The sequence below is a fragment of the Sceloporus undulatus genome, chromosome 3 (assembly GCF_019175285.1).
Source record: "Sceloporus undulatus isolate JIND9_A2432 ecotype Alabama chromosome 3, SceUnd_v1.1, whole genome shotgun sequence".
NCBI classification, from domain to species: Eukaryota; Metazoa; Chordata; class Lepidosauria; order Squamata; family Phrynosomatidae; genus Sceloporus; species Sceloporus undulatus.
Genome location: NC_056524.1, coordinates 86,536,741 through 86,556,876, shown reverse-complemented (window position 1 = coordinate 86,556,876; position 20,136 = coordinate 86,536,741). Strand labels below are relative to the sequence as shown.

The window sequence follows — 20,136 nt, the reverse complement described above, 5'->3', positions numbered from 1 at the left end:
AACTGCCCTGCTCAGCTCCTACAGACTCATGGCTGTGGCTTCTCTGATTGAGGTGGTCTTCCTCTTTTCCTATTGCCCTCCACTCTGCCAAGCATTCTAGTCTTTTCTAGTGAGTTCTTTCTTCTCATGGGATGGCCAAAATATGACAACCTGTTTAGTCATTTTTGTTTCTAGGGAGAGTTTGGGTCTGATCTGCTCTGGGACCCATCCATTGGACTTTTCAGTGGCCCACGGTATTCTCAGAATTCTTCTCCAGCACATCTCAAATGAGTTGACTTTTTCCCCTATCAGCTTTCTTCACTGTCCAGCTTTCACAACCATACATAGAAAAGGGAAATACAATAGCATGGAAAATCCTGACTTTGGTATTGAATGATATAGCTTTATACTTCCGGATCTTGTCTAGTTTCTTCAGAGCTGCCCTTCCAAGTCCTTGTCTTCTTCTGATTTCTTGACTGCAGTCTCCATTCTGATTGATGATTGAGCCCAAGTATGGAAAAGCTTGGAACATTTCAATCTCTTCATTGTCTACTTTAAAATTGTGTATATCATCTGCGTTCATAATTTTTGCTTTTTTATGTCCAACTGTAAACTTGCCTTTGCCCTTTTTCAATAATCTTTCCATATGAATATTTTCTGCTAATGTGGTGTCATCTGCATATCTGAGATTGTTTATGTTCCTTCCTTCAGTTTTCACAACCCTCTCCTCTGAGTCCAGTTCTGCTTTTCATATGATTTTCTCAGCATACAAATTAAACAGAAAGGGTGGCAAAATATAGCTTTGCCTGACCTTGAAAACCATCCCATTTCTCTGTATTCTGTCCTAACAGGAGCTTCTTGTCTTGAATACAGGACAAATGTTGTGGCACACCCATTTCTTTAAGGATATTTTGACAACCTGGAATGTTTCCAGAGGAGTGCAACCAAAATGGTGAAAGATCTGGAACAACGCCCTTTGAGAAGCAGCTTAGGGAGCTGGGTATGTTTAGTCTGGAGAAGAGGTTAAGATAGCCATGTTTAAATATTTGAAAGGATGTCGGAGAAAGTTTGTTTTCTGCTGCTCAAGGGACTAGGACACAAAGTAATGAATTCAAACTACAGGAAAGGAGATTCCATCTAAACATTAGGAAGAACTTCCTGACAGTGAAGAGCTGTTTGACAGTGGAACAAACTCCCTCAGAGAGGTAGCGTCTCCTTCTTTGGAGGATTTTAAATAGGCTGGATGGCCATCTGTTGGGAGTGCTTTGATGGTGTATTCCTGCATGGCAGGAGGTTGGAATGGATGGCCCCTGAGGTTTCTTCCGACTCTGTGATTCCAGGGTTGAAAGGTAGTGCAGGAGAAAACCTGGTGTTTTATATTTATGATCCTGAGGAATATGTACTCTAAGATTCGTGATTTTATTTTAACGAGAAATAAAATCTTGTTTGATTTCATCTTTGTACATCACCTAGGTAATATTAGGTGCTTATGATAACTAACAATAACAGCAATTTAGGTGGATGCTTACTTATTAAGCAACTCACATTATTTAACAGGTACATTTCTACCTAGGTTGTTTGTAATTTTAAAGCCACTGAGGTACAATGTAAATACTGTATTGAAATGAACAAGACAGTTCTATGTTACACAAGCAGTACGTAGATAAAATGAGTCTGACACACACAGATGTACTGAAAGCCAGATCTGCGAATGGGTGGATACTTGATTATCAAAATGATGCTTCATCTCCCCGCTGCATCCTGATTCCATTCCTGGACAGCTCATGTGCATGGCTGTCTGCTGAGTGGATAGACTGTTTTCTTCTCAGCCTTGCATATGCTATGGAATGCATGACTGTTGACAATAAACATAATCAACCTTCAAGGAGTTAGAGCTTCTTTGGTGACAGGAGTTATATTTACATTTTGATCTTCTTCCCAAGGTGTAGGGGAACTGTTTAATATCATTTTGCATACAAGGCAAACGTTCTATGTAAACACCAATAAGTTAACTGGAATAATTAACTTTGTACACACGTATAATTAAAATAAAGCTTCAAGAGTCCAGACAACTATTTTTTTTCTATACAAAGAAATATTAAATTTAATTTACAAGAAATAAATATAAAATTATCAGATAACTGAGGGTAGATGTTGTTTAGACTATATACAATACTATGATGTCTGTTACTGTGTCCTATTAAAAGGAAGACATAGGCATCACATTATTTTGAAAGGCAATTTAAGTATCACTTTCAATATTTAGCTTTTCTATGTTAATACAACATTACTGCATAAAGTTCTGAGTTATTCCTAGTTTTCAGCCACAAGTTCAAATTGTAAAAGGGTTTTCTAAAACTCAAATTATGCTGGTCATGTTTTCCAACCATAATGCTATATCCAAAGTACCTTTTCAATTAATACCAATGACATTAAAAGAAAGAATAATACAAACTATTTGACAAACTGATGTTGCCTTAAAGCTTTGCTATTGTATATTAAATGTCTTTTTTAGTCTTTTCACAATTTGGTCTTCTCACATTATATTAAACAGTTAAAATAAACCTGCATGCCACTTTGTGAAACAATAGGAATATTTTATTTTATTTTTTAAATGTCACATAGGTTCAATGAAGTGCAGGCTCCCCCTCTTTGAAGTCCTTCGCAATGAAATGCAAGATTTTTTGTGTCCTGTGTCATTGTTCTCTTGAAATGTAAGCTGTTTTGCTGAGAAGTCAGGAAGTCGCACATCGCCATTCTGTACATTGAAAGAAACACCGTTCTTTTCACTAGACACATTACCTGAAATGGTTTTTTAGAAGTTTGTTAGAACTTCACCATGGTAGGTCACTGCTACACAGGATCATCTCCCCAACCCCACCATATGACCAAAGGCCCAATTCAGATACTATATTTTCTGTATGGTAGAGTTCAGCACCCCTGCATACCCCCATGCTATATTTTGGGGTCCTCATATTTTGATATCTCCTATCTGAAGATAGCATGTTTTGAGAGATCAATGACCTTCCAGAAACACTAGCTTAAGTTCCCAGAAAAAGAGGATTGTTTCCCCGAGGCATGTGTACACCCAAGTAAACAAATTTCTCAAATCTAAAGTGCTTCTTCCCCTGCTTTTCTAAGTAATCCGCATTTCCTCTCCAAACCTGAGACAAAGGATTTTTTCCCTGTACAAAAAGCAATAAGTCTGCCTCTCTCTCTATCTGCTCCCTGTTGTGATCACAGCCAAATCTCTCTATCCACCCATCTCAGGGCCATCCTGATCCAATCACTGTTTTTGTTAAAACCATCAACCAGTCTGGAATACCATTGTTAATTCCTGAGACAAGTCATTCAGCCTTTGCTGCATGGCCTAATACCCCATTGCCTAGGGCCAGTTTAAAGGGATAAATATGGTTTCAAAAGCTATGTGCACACAGCCCACACTCTGTGTATGTTCTGTGTCACCCTCAGGCCCAGTCTGAGCTACTCCAGCTTTCCAAGGTCTTCTCTTTGGACAGGTAATTATAATCCCACTACAGCCCTTAAAACACCACTATTCTCTTCCTATATTTCAATTAGCTCTGTACGCTGTGTTTGTTTGGATTGCTCTCTTGCGTGTGTGCTTGCACTCTGCATATTTTTCTAAGTGAAAGCCCTCTTCATTAACTAGAACAAAGAGTCATCCCAGTTTGTACTGGTATATATTGGTGAACAAAGTTTACCCAAGCTTTCCACAAAGCTAATTTTCCCAACATTTGAAAAATTGCTGACTGCTGGTGGGGACACCCAAGCCCCCCACCTCTTCTTTGGGTAACAGTAGATGCCAAGAAATGGAATCAGAAAGATGATTCCACATCTAATTTCTACTGACCAATAACCATGTGGAATACAATCACATAGAATCAGCTCAAGCAACATATATATTCATCCTGAGAAATGGTTCCACATATGGGTGTGTTCATTTTAACCACATTAGCAAATCCCTTGTAGATGAGGGTTGTTTCATAAACAACTTCCCATCTTCAGCAACTATCCTACAATGGATATAACACCTGACAAAAGTCCTCAGAAATCAATGAGCAATATTTCAATAAATCTTACTTTTGCATGCAAATAGTGAAAAATCATATGGAAAGATATAGAATTATTCTGTTTGCTTTTTTCTGGTGAGTAAGCTAAACAGATGTGTGCTGATATATATTATTATATAGTGAAAAAGGAAACCACATGAAGTAATGCTTCAGAATAAATAGGTCACATTTAATTGGACTACTATGCTCTCTAGGTATGATGCCAGTACAGTATAGCCAGTGCTTTATAGTGGGATAGGAAACTTGAGCTAGAATTTGGGAGATCCAGATTTTAATCCCACATCTATGAAGCAAATAGGGTATCCTTAGGCCCATCACTATATTTCAGCCTAATCTACCTTGCAGGGTTGTTATAAAATGGAGGGGAAAGATATGTATACAGGATAGAATTTTTAGGATAAAATGTACTTGAATGTATGTAACAAAATAAAGAGCTGCTTTTAATAAATATGTTGATTGATCCATTTTTTTCCATTTTACTTCTTATATATAGTCACTTTAAATATAATAATAACAGCTCAAAAGATTGAATGTTTTAGCATACGTACCATTCCCATTTGCATGCACTGAATAATCATTATTCATTAGCATTGAGGTGGAATTGGTAGAGTTACTATTTGATTGTAAGGAATGGGAAGAACTGGACACACCCTGGTTAACATTCTGCTTTTTTAAACCATTAGTAGCCGTTCTACTCCAGTCTACAGAACAAAGAGAACAGAATTAATGTTGTATTTTAAAGCCCCATGCAAAAAATAAATTTTATTACTACGTACTTATACAACTTTATTTTACGTGGCATTTTATTACTCTAAATTTTGCCACTTTTTCAAAATTCACAATATTTATTATTATTTTAAAATTTAAAGTTATAGCGGACTGAAAATCTACATAATCTCTATGCAGCGAAGCTCAATTTAACCCTCATCTATCCATGCCTGGAATGCTAGGGTTTTCTGACTTTACTAATTAAATCTATTTTTTTTTAAACCCCCAGGCCAACTAACTACTACTCATGTTGATAAAAGCTGTAGGATGGTTTCTGTCATTTTTGCATGCAAAGTTAGCAACTTTATCCAAATGCATATTTCAACCATAAATGTAATCACAAAAATCAGAATTTGGTGTCTACCAGAAAATTTACTTGATGACAATAAATAATGTAAACTGAATGGGACCACAAAATATGAGCAAAACTCTGTTTGTGCCAGCATTCATTCTAAGACCCTTCCTCCCCACCTTCACCCCTGAAAAGCTGAAGAGGGGGCTCTGGAATATCTTCACACGAGGTCACAGAAAGACACAATGAGAGGCTGAACTTAAGGACCTTGAAGAAACAATACATTTTGGGATCCAGCTCTCTGTGTTGGGTGTTGCTGCTGTTGTTGTTGTGTGCCTTCAAGTCATTTCCAACTTATGGCGACTCTAAGATGAATCCTATCATGGGGTTTTCATGGCAAGATATGTTCAGAGCAGGTTTGCTATTGCCTTCCCCTGAGGCTGAGAGCCTGTGAATTGCCCAAGGTCACCCAGTGGGCTTCACGGCTGAGTGGGAAATTGAACCCTGGTGTCCAGAGTCATAGTCCAACACTCAAACCACTATGCCACACTGGACACTACATAATTTTAAATAACAATCTATTCATATTTACCAGAATTTTCAGCCAGCCTATATTTCCCGCAACACAGATACCTTCTCCATTGTTTCCGAACGTTCTCCTTTGCAACACAGTAGAAAATAAAAATGAAGAATCCTAAAAAAAATGTTAGAAGTTTAAGATGTGTTTTATCCTGTTCTGTTTTAAACAAAACGGCTATATCATTTCTCCCCCTCCCCTACCTGTGGCTAGTTGTCCTTAGTGAGGAAACCTTAAGCAATTATCACAGGGAGCCTTACTATCCCTGAAACGTGGCAAAATCATCCGTAAAGCACGTGGAGTGATAGCCAATCACGCTTGCCTCTCGTGATTTAATCGTTATTGAGGTGTCTCGCTCCTCTCCCGTCATCAAAGCATTTGCAGAACAGCCATTTCTCCAATAACGGGAACTTCTGTTATTGGAGAAATGGCTGCTCCACGAATGCTTTGATGAGGGGAAACGAACGGGATGCTTCAATGACAAGTAATCACGGGAGGCAATTGCGATTGGCTATCACACCCACAGGCTTTACAGACGATTTAGCCACATTTCAGGGACGGTAAGGCTCCCTGTGATAATCCCCTATTCACATGGTGAAAAGTCGCTTATGACTGCATGAGAGCTCACAGCCATTTCACACAACCAATCTTTCACTGACATTTATCATATTGAGATATGTAATCATGTAGATAATATTTTTATTAAAAAAGGCATACTTATTTGGTATGTAATAGTTAAATGTGTGTTTGTTTCTTTGTACTTTATGTGTGCATGTATACATGTTTTGAAATATTTGTGTGAAACATTAATACATTTTAAAATTCACAGAACAACATAAATTAAAGGACAGCATTAGAGATGGGGGTGTTCCCATTGTAAAACTGTCCATATCACTATAGATATAGAGATGTTTCAGATTCTCTCCCATGTGTTTCACCTCAGGTTTTTTTGTATCCTTCATACTTTTATCATGTTTAATAAAAGGAATTTTCTGATAGGATCTGAATATGGGAGACCAAAATACTTTTGGGAGACCAAACATATGGGAGACCAAAATACGTCAGCTTTTGTTCTTCTCTGTGGACAAATGATTCACTCTAATAAAGTACTGATATCAGTACAGTGAAGCAATGTTTTCATATACATTCGTAAATGTATTTAAATATGTTAAATGTGTTAAATGTTGAATTCGTGGAATTAGAGTAAGTGCTTGGTTCTTTGAATGTGTTTGTTGTTTGAGATTTAGAGTGCTTCTGTATATTGTTAAACCTGTTCTGGTCATTAAAGATCAATATAAGATACTGTTTGAAAAAGGAACACAGAAAGCTATATTTGTATGTGTGTGTGTTTGTGTTTTGTGTCTGATATCTTATGACCAATACACACAGAGACCCACACATACACAAAGTATTTTCCACATATGAAAAAGCCCACTACATACCTTGCAAGGTGTTAAAGATGGCAAAGAGATACATAAATACAAGATTTACAGGACCCCATGCGAAAAAGGCAAATCCCCAAGTAATTCCCAGTAAGAAAGTAAGGCCAGCAACACTCCTGAGATCTTGAATACTGGTTTTCCGCTGGGCACCAAGTTGCTTCTTCTTTTTGATTCGGCAAAGCTGAATCAGCACTACTATAAACATGCTGATATTCAGCAAGAATATCATGCAGAAGTATCCCACCACAGTGATGTAAAAGACAATATTGTTGTTAATCCAGCAGCTGAAAATGCAGAAAAGAAAAATGGAAAAGAAAATATTAATCAGTATTATATACATTTTGAAATGAAAAGACTGAGGATGAAATGCAGAAAGCTATCACATTTTGCTATTTATATACCATTATCTTCATGCAATGTGGCAAAAACGCCTTTTAAATCAATAATGGCCTCAAACTGTGATTTTCACTTAGTAACGAAGGAAAAATTGCAATCACTGATTTAAAAGTAACTTTCTTGCTTAATGAGATTTTCATTTAATTTTCTGCCTCATTCATAACTATACTGAGGTGCATACAGAAAAGGATAGAAGTTAGGAAGGAAGGAAGGAAGGAAGGAAGGAAGGAAGGAAGAGTGTAGTGATTTTGTTGTACTACCCAAATTTATTTTTTAGTTTTATGCAAGCATATTTTATAATGTTTCTTCTTTTCCTTCTATCAGTTTTTTCTGTCTAAACTTTAGAGCCCAAAGTTATATTTCACACAACTCATAAGGCATAGGGCTGTTGTTGCTTATTAATGCAGTTCCAGGAACAAAAATTATTCATACACTACCATTTTAATATTCTTAATCTCTGCCTAATTTTGACTTACAATTCATCAGGTGAGCCATTGGGAAACTTTCCATATGATCCAAGTCCATAGTTATCTGGAGATATTGCCAATACAATAGCTATCACTACTGCTGGTACCCCTGAAAGATAAAAAGCAATCATAAAGGTTGGAAAGAATATTGGAAATGCACAAACAAGAATTTAAGCAACAGGGGACACTGGCTTGGGATCAGACTTGTTTCATGGCAATTGGCAAGAGAATAATATTTTAACTTGTGGGAAGCTGAATTCTTACAGTTTTCCCCACCCTGCTTCACAAGTGTACACACATTGCCATGTGATTTTCCATGCTATTCAAAAAAGCTCTGTCAACTCTCAAGAATAATTTTGTAAGGAAAAGCTGTAGTGGTTGCCATGGGGAGTGAGGGGAAGCCATGAAAGCCCAATGGTACAAGTAAAATTCAAAGGAGGAGAGAAGGAGTTCTGAGTTCTCCCCAGTCCAGAACTCAGAGAGACTTTGCCGAGAGGTTTGTGTATTTTGTATGCAAAATAGCATGTTCCCTGTTTTCTACTCCTTGGCTCCTCTTGCAAAAAGGAGCAACTAAACTAACCAGAAGCTTATCTGAGTGGAAAAACTTAGCATTAGTAATCCAGATTCTTGACCTCTCTTTCTCTAATACACTTGAATCTGCAAACCAAAGGCTGGCTGTTAAACATTTGTACTGTATATAGTTTTTAAAATTAATTTTAATATTTTTAATGTCTACATTTCTACATGTATGAATACTTTTGTATAGTTTGTAATTTTTTTGTTTTAAATATGTTGTTAGCTGCTTTGAGTCCCATTATTGGAGGAATAAGAACAATAACTGTTGTTGTTGCTGATATTGGAAGAAGACTGTGAAGCCAGGAATCCAGGTTAAGACATACTACTAAGCTTTTAAGCTTTGGTAAGCTTATGATTACTTTAGCTACTCCTGATAGCAGGAAAAGCCAAACAGAAGTAACTGAACAATATGCTACACATTACTGATAATGTGTAGCATTATCTCAGCAATTCTGGCTGAGTGTTTCTGTGCAAACGTGGCCATTATTAGAGTGGCCTTTACATTACAACAATCTTATAGATTTCTAGATACGGGTGTTTTGAATCCTACAAATGAGAACTATTGTACCTTCTGATAGCATGTCATTAACAATAACTGTGTATTTTTGACAGTGTGTATTTTGGAGCTGAGACCACCTGTTAGTGGCTCAGCAGTAACTCTGAAAACTATTCGTCCAAGCAGCAGGGTTAGGAAGGTTGAGCCAAAATGTAGCTGGGAAGGAAGGACTATGGAATAATTAAGTTCTAAGCATCTGAGGCACCAGATCCCTAATCTTATGAAGTCACCACAAATTGACAGGCATACACGCACACAAGCATTTACCAAAAGTGCCTTTTGGCCTAAGCTGATCACTGTTGAGTATCCAGCCCATTACCAACCCAAGGCAGACATCCAGAGGAGAGATGCCATCCTTAGTCATTGCAGCAATCGGAGACATAGAGAAATAAATTTGGGTGTCATCAGCGTACTGATAACACTGAGCCCCATGTCTCAGTGGATGATCTCTCCAAGTGGCTAGACAATATCTGAAGGTAAAAAAAAAAACCCAGGTACTGTATTTCAGAGGAAGGAGCTGTCAAAACTACTCTAGAGTATTCCTTGCTTAAGAAAACCCTATGAAATTCATGGGATCCTCTAACTCATACTTACAGAGATAATATATTTTCCAAACAAAAATACAAACAAGATAGACATACCCCATCCAACAATGCAGAACTTTAGGATGTATTTCCTGACATAGGTGTTGAATACTTTGACAAGAGCAAGATACATGTGAAAAGCTTCAAGTCCCATCCAGGTGAAAGAAACCAAAAGGAAATAGTGAAGAAACACAGCAACTGAAATGCACAATCCTCGGATATTATATAGTGCAATCCAGGAATCCAGAAGAAACACTAGGTTCAGTAAAAGTAATGCAACACAGAGTTGAATAAGGATTTTAGAAGGATAATCTCTTCGGATTTTCCTGTAAAAATAAAAAATAAAATAAAAAATGAAATGCTATAAACTGCCAGATTTATTTAATATTATCTTTGAAATGGTACACGTCATGCAAGTAATTTTAATTGTGTATTTATTTTATCAAAGAGCAACTTGGGACACTAGTTGCACCAATTCTCAAACGCAGTTCAAAATCACATGTACAGAAGAAACCTAATGATGAAATAGCAATAACACTATTTTATGTCTGAGGTGCTAATCTGCATAAGTGTGTTTTTTTCAATTATATGAAAATTTTACATATTATTAAAATTTGCATTTTAAACAGAACACTGCCAAATCATAAAAGATAATAGATACTTTGATTCTAAATGTGGTGACTTTTCTTGTTTTATCCTAGGTGACATGTGCCTTACATTGGCCAAGTTGATACCTAATAACCTTACAGTCTTCGCTGTGATACCTCTGCATGGATATGATGTGTACATAAAAGAACATCCAAAATATAATTTGTTTAAGATGGTACTTACTCAAACGCAATATATGTAACAAGAGTAACAGAAAGAAAAATGGCGGAAAGGCCACAGCCTATGTATGTGATGAAGGTTAGAATTAGCACTTGGATAGGAGATGGAGGGGCACTTCTAGATAAATCCTGAAAATGAAAAAATAAATATTTTAAAATATTGGGGGGGGGGACCTTTTTTAAAAAATGTGCATTCTGTATAAGTAACAAGAACATAATATAGCATTTGTATGCAGTTTTTGGTCATGTAGTACAGGTATTACCAGTAAAACGCCAAAACTAGTGAGGTGGTTGCAGCTACAGACTGTTTCATTTGTTCTTCTCTCTTTAACTGTGCACCCATCATAGGCCCAGCCTCCATTCCCACCTGCCAAAAATCAGAAGCTTCCATTATCAAAATAGAAGTGGTACAGTTTTGAACTACTATAAAATTAGTGCAAATACAAAATCATGGCTGCACAGACATACCATTTTTACTGAAGTCCCAAAAGGCACATCTGACAGTTGAATTCTCCTATTTTGAGATAAGTAATAAAACAATGTATTAACCCTTCAAAGTACTTTGATACATTCTTGTATGAGAAGAATATTAAAAATAACTATAATGTTCTGCTTGCATATGGCGGATTCTGTTCCTTATATGTTATACACACCATACCATCTCCTTGTCTACCCCATTATATCCACAGGGGTTTGGTTCCAAGAACCCCGTACCCCCACCCGTGGATACCCAAATCCATGGATGCTCAAGTCCCATTATAGACAACAGCATAGTAACATGATTTCCCTTATATAAAAAGGCAACATCATGGTTTTCCTTTTGGAATTATTATTATTATTTTGAATATTTTCAAGCAGTGGATTGAATCCATGGATGGAGAATCTGTGGATATAGAGGGTCCACTGTATATCTTTTTAATATGAAAATGTAGTATATTTTCTATATTTTAAAATGTCAAGCACTAAACCTTTGTTGAATAATAATAGGCAATCCCAAAACTATGCAGAACTGTGTAAATTATCTTTATGTATGTAAAAATATTCCTAAATCACTTATTATTCAAAACAATCTCTAAGAGGTGAAGAATAGTAAATATAAAACTTAACAAAAACAGCAAATTAAGAACTGATCAAACTTGTCAAAGGTCCTCCCTATTTATCCAGGGCAGGGGAATGGAAAAGCAATGCTGCCAAGAAGTCACCTTTGACTACACATCCACCATCTCTGGGGGCTGGAGGAAACTGACACACACACATAATGTTTATTTACAACAAAAGAAACCTCTATCAGCAGAAACTTGTATAAATAATGTCACTTTGCTGTTTGGAACATGTAGTCCCAATTGATAGAATTCAAAGACATAGTTGTGTTACTCTGGATCAGTATGCAAAGGGATTTTGCAGCACCTTTGAGACCAAGAGAAAGAGTTGGTAGCATAAGCTTTTGTACACTTAAGTTTACTTCATCAGATGCATAGAGTGAAGTTGCTAGGAACAGACCTTTATAGCTAAGAATGAGCTGACTGTATGTGTGAACAGATGTGCAAAACCTGTGAGTATGGTGATGAGCTGACAAGTTTAGTTTTAATAATGGTCAGGAGGAAAGATGTTGCCTAAAGCCAGGTGAGTGGATAACCATATAAATGGTGGAGAAAATTATTAGAATGGAATACTGTATTATGGCTGGGAATCAGAAAGGAGGTGTGATAAGCTGGCCAAGACAGACCTCATGAGGCCTTTTATAACTAGTGATATAATATGTGCCAAGAAACCATTGCTTCTGTTCAATCCACTGTCAATGGACTTGACTTTGTGGATAACTCCAGTTCTGCAGTTTCTTACAAATTGATAGCATGCAAAAGCTTATCCTACCAACTTTTTTCTTAGGCCCAAAACGCACGGGCCAAATAGTGCAGATTCTGGCCACAATTGGGGCGTAGTGTTCAGTTGACACACACCCTGAATGAGGCCAGAAGCCATGCTGTGTCCGTGTCATCCAAAAAGAACTGAGCCAAGAAAGAGTGGAAAGAAACTGCTCTTTCCCATGGCCCAGTTCAGATTGGACTGGGTGTATACGGTTGCCGCAGTCCCAGCGTGAATGGCGCTGGCACTGCCTCATGCCGGTCTATTTGGCCTGTCTGATTTGGGCCTTAGTTAGTGTCAAAGGTGCTACAAGATTCCTTTGTATTCCAAATGTATTTGTCAAACAGAAAATAAGCTCCACTAAGTCACCTCTCCATTTTTTCCACCTGGGATAAGTTGGAAGGTGCATTTACATGTCACAACACTTGAAAAACACTGGTCTTGTGAGCACTTCTGAATTGGGAATATGCCCTAAGCATCAATCCCCTTTCACAGTAAATGCAGGGATGCACTCAAATGCCTTGTGCATGTGGTTTTTGTAGGTCTCCCTTTTGCACTGCACCATCAATAGCACCGCAATAAGAACACTCAAACAGAGTAACAACAAAGAATCTCCAGGTATTCAGAGAGGCAAGGAACAACACATCAAATGAAGCAGTAATAGAATGGTATCTGATTAGTCTGAACACCTTTTTAATATATGGGTTTTATCTGCTTGCCTAAGGAAACCCTTTGAAATTCATGGTGCTGTCATAAGACAACAGGCAACTTGGAGGCACAAACACAGAGACACACCTGACTGGGTCCAGCATTTTGCAGGGTGACTGTAACATTTTTCTTCAAGTTGGTAATTGAGAGGTTAGCAACACTTGATGATATAACATGGCTGATCAGTGACACATTTTTCAGTGAAGGATCCTGGAAAAAAAAAAACAGAGAGAGAGAGAGATTAATATATTAAAATCATTGCTAGAAAAATGACACTAAAGTAAAACATTCATGCATATATTTGAATGCTAAGAAATTACCTGGAAGAGAGTTGTCTTCTCAAAGAAGTTAAAGGTAATTCTAGAAGCCTGATGCTTATCTCCAGGAGACAAATTTGTTATCACTGATGATGGAACTCTTATGGCTCCAACACTGTTTCTAGGTACTTGAGTTCCAAGAACAACCTTGAAAGACAGACAGAAAATACTTTTGCCTATAAAATAATCACATGGATCTTTGTACATGCTTCATAACACATAGTCTAATCATGGGTTTCCCAGTGCAGCACCCACTTATGCCACTGTGCCCACAAAAATCTTGTTGTACCTACAAGATATCAAGTAGTTTTTCCTCTTTGTAAGTGGACTGAGTACCCTGCTGAAAAACAATTGCAAGGTATGGCAGTCTACTTCTTGGTAAGACTCCACCTGACCTTACCCTCACTTATTCAGGTCAATAAAGAAATCTCTCCATTCATTTGGAGATAGAAGGAATAACAGGCACTTGCTCTCTTGAAAAATGGTGGGAGAGGGGTCAATTCCAGATCACATCCTGTTGGAAAGAGGACCTCTTCTGGGATTAAGATGACCTTGGCAGGACCAACAATGTTGTAAAATTGACTCACTGGGGATCATTTTGGAATAAAAAATTCCCTCTGATAATGGTTTATATAAAAGATGTCATATGACTGGACACATTCTATTAGCATTAGAACTAATGCATTTTTTTAAAAAAATAGAAATTAATTTGAATATTTATAAGAGAGGATCCCAATTGTGCAGCTTTGTTTGGGAATTAACAACATTCCACATGTTTGAGTTCCCATTTTAGAGATTTTTATCAATATAGACAGAAACAAAAACAACCCCCCCCCCCAAAAAAAAACCCAAAACCTTGAATATGCAAATAAAATGAGTTTACCTGAAGGTCTGAGGAATCTTCTACAGCAAAAGAAACACCGTGAAAGGAGGTGCTGTTGACTTTCATGACTGCCAGTGCCAAGGAAGGGGAAGTCAAACTAATTGATTCTGTCGAGAAGTTCAGTTTTAAGCCAATTGCATCCACTATTTGTATTATTCTATAGGAGAAAATATATAAGATTACATTGCACTGTTCAGTCTGTAACCGCTTAATGTAAATTATGATAAGTGCAATGACTGAAAATTGAGGACAATGCAGAAATACCAGAAAAAAATTGTATAAATAAAATCCAGAAGCCCTTAGACTTCAGTTCAATTCACAGAGTTTTTTAAACAAGTGTGTTTGTGTATGTTTTTTTTTAATTACTGTTAGTCATCTTGAATGCCATATTTGGAGAAAAGGTAAAATATAATTCTCACAAATGATATTATAATTTGCTGTAATAATTAATATCTATGTGTGGTCACTTTAACATTGGAAATCTGATATCCCTAAAATGTGGTGGGTACACTTGAGGGAATCTGATGGTGTGCATTTTGGGGTTATTTTATTTTAAAAACTGTTTAATTATAATTAATTAAAATCTGTCTGTAGATCACAGTACCAGGCCGAGTCACTGCATGGCAGTGAATCACTTGACTACTAGATGGTAGACACCAAGCCCCACAAGAGTACAAGAAGGCTGGCCCAGTTCCATCAGGGGCTAGCCTGAAGAAAGAGGCCCCTCTCTCCATAATTGTCATCCTTCAGCCTGTGAGGGAGAGAATAGGCTGGCCCAGCTCCATCAGGGCTAGCCTGAAGAAGAAGAGCCCTCCCTCCGGTCCATCTGCTTTGGTCCAGGCCTCAGAGGGAGAGAAGAATACTGGACCTGATTCCCTCCCCCCCTCACCATTCCCTTCTCCTTTTGTGTCGTGTCTTTTAGATTGTAAGCCTGAGGGCAGGGAACTGTCTATTATCCCCTCTGTTGTAAACCGCTCGGATTCCCAGTGATTGGGCGGTATATAAATAAAACTTATTATTATTATTATTATTATTATTATTATTATTATTATTATTATTAGCAGTACTTCTGGCATTTAGTCCAAATGCTTGCAGCTGGTTCAGGTGGAGCCAGAAGACCAAGCTATTCACACTTCTGGCTTTTTGTCACTGCTGGAACAGCACCAGTCTTACTTTTACATAACACAGCTGCCTGGTGAAACTTGCCTGTGCGAAAAGAGAGAAGGAGAGTTTGTGGTGCTTGGTAGGTAGACAGAGATGAAGGGAACACTAAATGAGCCAGAGAGTTGAAGCAAGAGAAAGCACAGTAAGAAAGAAAGAGTGGAAGATATAGCTGTCATATGGTTTAGTTAGCTGAATTTTATTTGTATGCCAACCATACTACAAAGCATAATTCAACTCCCAATGCTTTTTAACATTTACATGAAACCTCTGAAAAATATTATCCAGAGGCATTGGCTGGGTGCTACCAGTATAACAAATATATTTCTCTGTGCCTTCAAAAATAGCCTTAGCTAAGATGATGGGTTGGATGAGGAAAAACAAACGGAAGCTGAATTCATACAAGACAGAGGTGCTTATTGTTAAAAGAGTCCTAACCTAACCTGGGTTTGGAGGTGTGTCAACCAATCCTGCATGGAATTACTTTTCTTGCGTGTCTTCAAGTTGTTTCCAACTGATGGCAACCCTATGATGACACTATCGAGGGGCTTTCTGGGGCTGATAATGTGTGACTCACCCAAGGTCACAGTGGGGAATTGGACCATGGCCTCCAGTCATAATCCAGCACTGGAACTACTACACCAAGCTGTCTCAGAGGATGAGGTTAAACTCACCCTTAAAGACTGTTCACAGCCTAGTAGTGCTTCTGGATCTGTCACTCCAAATGACTTCAGATGATAGCTAACATAGATGTGATGGCCAGGAATGCCTGCTATCAGCTTAAGCCAGTGATGGCGAACCTGTGGCACGCGTGCCAGAGGTGGCACTCAGAGCCCTCTCTGTAGGCACATGTGCCATCGCCCCAGCACAGATTTTGCCAGAGTTTGTTACTAGAAAGCCAGAGGGACATGGCACTTTGCAATAAATAAGTGGGTTTTGGGTTGCAGTTTGGGCACTCAGCCTCTAAAAGGTTCACCATCATTGGCTTAAGCTGTTATGCCAGCTGCACCCCTTCCTAGAGCTGGAGAACTACCTAGAACTACCTGCCAGAAGCAATTCGACCAATGAGGATGCTGTCTGAATTTAAAAAGAGGATTAAAGACCAGTCTCTTCTGGAAGGCCTATCCCAGTCGTTTTTAAATGATCAATTTTAAATTATGCATTTTAAAGTATGGGCTGATTTCTTTTATATTGTTCTTATATGTTCTTTTAAAAGGAAGTTACATGTTTTTAACTGTTATGTATTGGATTTTAATCTGTTGTTCCCTGCCTCACTCCACAGAAAGAAACAGGTATGAAATTATTATTGTTGTTATTGCCATTATTATCACTATCATTATTAGTATTTTATTATACTGTCTGGTACCTCTTTATACCTATGACTGGCACGGATTTCCAAATCTTAAGTAAAGGTATATCTGTATTATATACTTGTATCAATTTCATATTCTTTTAATTGTCAGGGTTCCATCTTAGGTTGGAAATTATAAGGATTCTTTGGATCTGTAGTTTGGTGAAATTTGTATACAGTACCAAGGCACGTTGAGAAGAATGAGGATTAATTATGTTGTTAATTATTGGATTAATTCCATAGTGAATACAGTATTTATTGTATCTGGATTTAATCCAACTCATTGGGCTAAACCTCTCTAGCAGAGAATTATAATTACCTTACCAAATGAAAAATCCCAGGGTTCTTTAGAATAGGATAGTAATGAAATTAAAGTGTATGAAACTGATAACTTTATAATGCAGATACTTGTATATCTTATTTCTCTAGCCTTTGTTAAAGCTGAGCTACAAAACAAAAGGTGCAGTCATTATTCTGCCCATTGTTGAAAGAAGCAAACCTTCCCTACTGCCTTTCAGTGTGTTTAACCAATGTGTGAAGGCACACCTGGATTCTTATCACATTAAAGGCCTTAGATATTTAAAACAGTAGAGTGACCCGCTGATATCTCTACTGCAGTGTCCATGCTGGCTGGCAGATTCTGCAAGTTCTGGATTGTGGTGCATGTACAAAAGTACATTGGTTTAGTGGTCTGAGTGTTGGACTAGGACTCAGGAGACCAAGGTTTGAATGCCTGCTCAGCCATTGAGACCCACTGGGGAACCATGGGCAAATCACACTCTCTCAGCCTCAGAGGAAGGGAAAGGCAAACACTCCCTGCACAAATCTTGACAAGAAAATCCCATGATAGGCTCATTTTAGGATTGCCATAAATCAGAAATGACTTAATGCCACACAACAACAACAACGCACTTTTCCTACATTCCCTAAGGAATCCTTACAGTAGTCCTGACTCAAGTCAGTATGATTTTTCCCATTTTGCAGACAGGAAATGGGAAGGAGGCTGAGCACAGGCACAGTTATGTAACTTTAGATGTCTCAAACAGGATTGTGGAATCCCTGCCATGGTAAAACTGTTGCCACTGAATATCTGTAGATCTTAAATGAACAGGAAGGAGTCGAATGAAGAGAAAAGAAAAGAGATCATGGGCACAGGTTGTGGGGCCCTGTATTACATCCAATGTAACTAAGAAAGTCGAGCTTCCTAATAAGGTTAAAATGTTTCTGAATAAGAAAGAACTGTGCATGATAGATATTATTAACCCTTTCATAACTCATCAGGTGATCTGCATAGTGACCAAATACTATGTAAATGAGCTTGTTGCATTTGGAGAACTAAAATATGGCAATCCTTAGAGTGAAAACAAGAGAGAGTACCTGGTAAAGCTGGGAAAAGGAGTTAAAAAGATGTGAAGGTTGATTGAGTGGAGCAGAGGAGGAACTGAAAGCCAGCAAGGAAGAACTGGAGTTTGAGTGAAGTAGAATTTAAAAAGCAAATGGGAAAAGGAAAGGCAAATTAAGGGCATTAAGAAGTCTAATGAGTACACAAGTGAAGAAATGGTACTGGAGTGAGGGTGGCAAAGTTGTTATGTATTCAAGAATGCATCTGCACTATACAAATAATGCAGTTTGATACCATAGAGCCATGGTAGTTAAAGTCCTATGAAAATGCATTATTTTTACAGCATCCCAAGTGAAGCTGGCTGTTTTAGCTATTAATATAACAACTTCATCTACTCCCCCGCCATTTAAACCTTCTTTAAAAGGTTCTATTGATCTGAGTACAAAATTCCCAGCTTGGTAAAGTGATTCTTTATAGATAGATGAAATATAAAATTATGGCTGATAGTGTATCTTTATCTGTCATATGCAATATATAAAGCTGTATCATGATGAAAATGACAAATGCTCCTTAAATTACAAAAAGACATACCTTTTAGACATTGAGGAGATCTGTAAATGATGCTTATCCAGGAGAAAACTAACACTATCCACCATTGATTTTGCAAAAGATGGAGCTATACTTTCAGCAGTCAAGTTGTTCTCCAGCTGAGAAACTATTTTCTCAAAATCTGTAGCATTACTAGGATCAGTATCATTCAAGCGATTTTGTGATACATGTTCTACAAGAGACAGAAATGGGCGGAAAGAAGTATGTTTCTAAGCACAAAGGTGAACAACACACATACACAAAATGAATATTTACACACTGAAAGCAGTTTATTTTGTTTTGTGTTAGTTTTTGGCTTTTGGAAGGAGTTCACTTAGTTGTAGTGGATTAAAAAAATCTCATGGTGGCTACTGCAAAGCATTTTCTCCACTTCTATACTCTGAAGATAGGAGTAAGCAAAAATGACATGTCAGTTGCATGCTGTTTCTTTTTAATAACCTTCCAGTATTCTTCATAATTTTAATTTTTTTAATTTAAAAAAAAGACATTTTGGTGTCAAACTAAGATGAACTATAATAAATGGAAAAGAGAACTGATTAAGCTACCATACCATGATTAGCAGCAATACCATAGATGAAAATGCAAATACAAAAATACATTTCAAGTGCATTTCACACACATCCCTTAAATGTATTTCTGTACTTGCACTGAACATTAAATTTGTTTATGTATTGTACTGAATACAGTACAATAACGAAGTAAATGAAACTAATTCAACTATGATATTGCTGCTAACGATTGTATGGTAGCTTGATCACCTGTAGTATGTTCAGTTCTCTTTTTCATTGATTACAATTAGCCTTAGTGTATGTGTGTTTACATAGATACCTCTGTCTGTCTGTCTGTCTGTCAATGTAGATTTATATAAATGAAATACAAGTGTTAATTAGAAAGACTTAAAGATTGTAGTGCATGTGCTGGCAACCTCAAGCCTGGACTCAATGTGTTGTACATTCCAAGTTTGGAAATTTCAGTTAGTTCAAAACATGGCAGGCAGATTGGCTACTGGGACACCTAGGAGCGAGCATATCACACCAATATAAAAATCAGACCACTGGTAGCCAGCTAATTTCCCAGAAAGTACAAAGTGCTGGTTATTATATTTAAAGGCCTACAAACATGGATTGGATCTAGGTTACCAATGGGATCGCTTCCTCCCTTAAAATCCCTCCCATACATCATTAAAGACCTATCTCTTCCAGCTGGCCTACCCAGTAAATTGTAAACTATGAATATTAAGTTGGTATATTTAAAAAAAATTTTGTCTGGGTGTTTTTTAATGTGTAATGTATTAATTCAATGGATTAACACACTGATGGTCCCCTTTATTACTGGTGGCAATAGAGA

At 37.4% G+C, this 20,136-nt stretch overlaps 1 protein-coding gene across 3 annotated transcripts in view; it reads right to left on the bottom strand.

The window, feature by feature from the left end:
• Positions 1-1,413: 1,413 nt before the first annotated feature.
• Positions 1,414-20,136, bottom strand: part of ADGRG2 (adhesion G protein-coupled receptor G2) — a 97,704-nt gene continuing 78,981 nt past the window's right edge. For all 3 annotated transcript variants that reach the window (XM_042460773.1, XM_042460775.1, XM_042460774.1), the window contains exons 22-34: positions 18,772-18,961; positions 14,327-14,483; positions 13,447-13,590; positions 13,214-13,336; positions 11,024-11,069; positions 10,819-10,922; positions 10,560-10,684; positions 9,786-10,054; positions 8,022-8,121; positions 7,150-7,433; positions 5,723-5,824; positions 4,619-4,771; positions 1,414-2,781 (exon numbers count right to left, since the gene is read on the bottom strand). In XM_042460773.1, the coding sequence (XP_042316707.1) occupies positions 2,597-2,781; positions 4,619-4,771; positions 5,723-5,824; positions 7,150-7,433; positions 8,022-8,121; positions 9,786-10,054; positions 10,560-10,684; positions 10,819-10,922; positions 11,024-11,069; positions 13,214-13,336; positions 13,447-13,590; positions 14,327-14,483; positions 18,772-18,961 (1,982 nt within the window). In that variant the 3' untranslated portion in view covers positions 1,414-2,596. The remainder of the gene's footprint in view (positions 2,782-4,618; positions 4,772-5,722; positions 5,825-7,149; positions 7,434-8,021; positions 8,122-9,785; positions 10,055-10,559; positions 10,685-10,818; positions 10,923-11,023; positions 11,070-13,213; positions 13,337-13,446; positions 13,591-14,326; positions 14,484-18,771; positions 18,962-20,136) is intronic.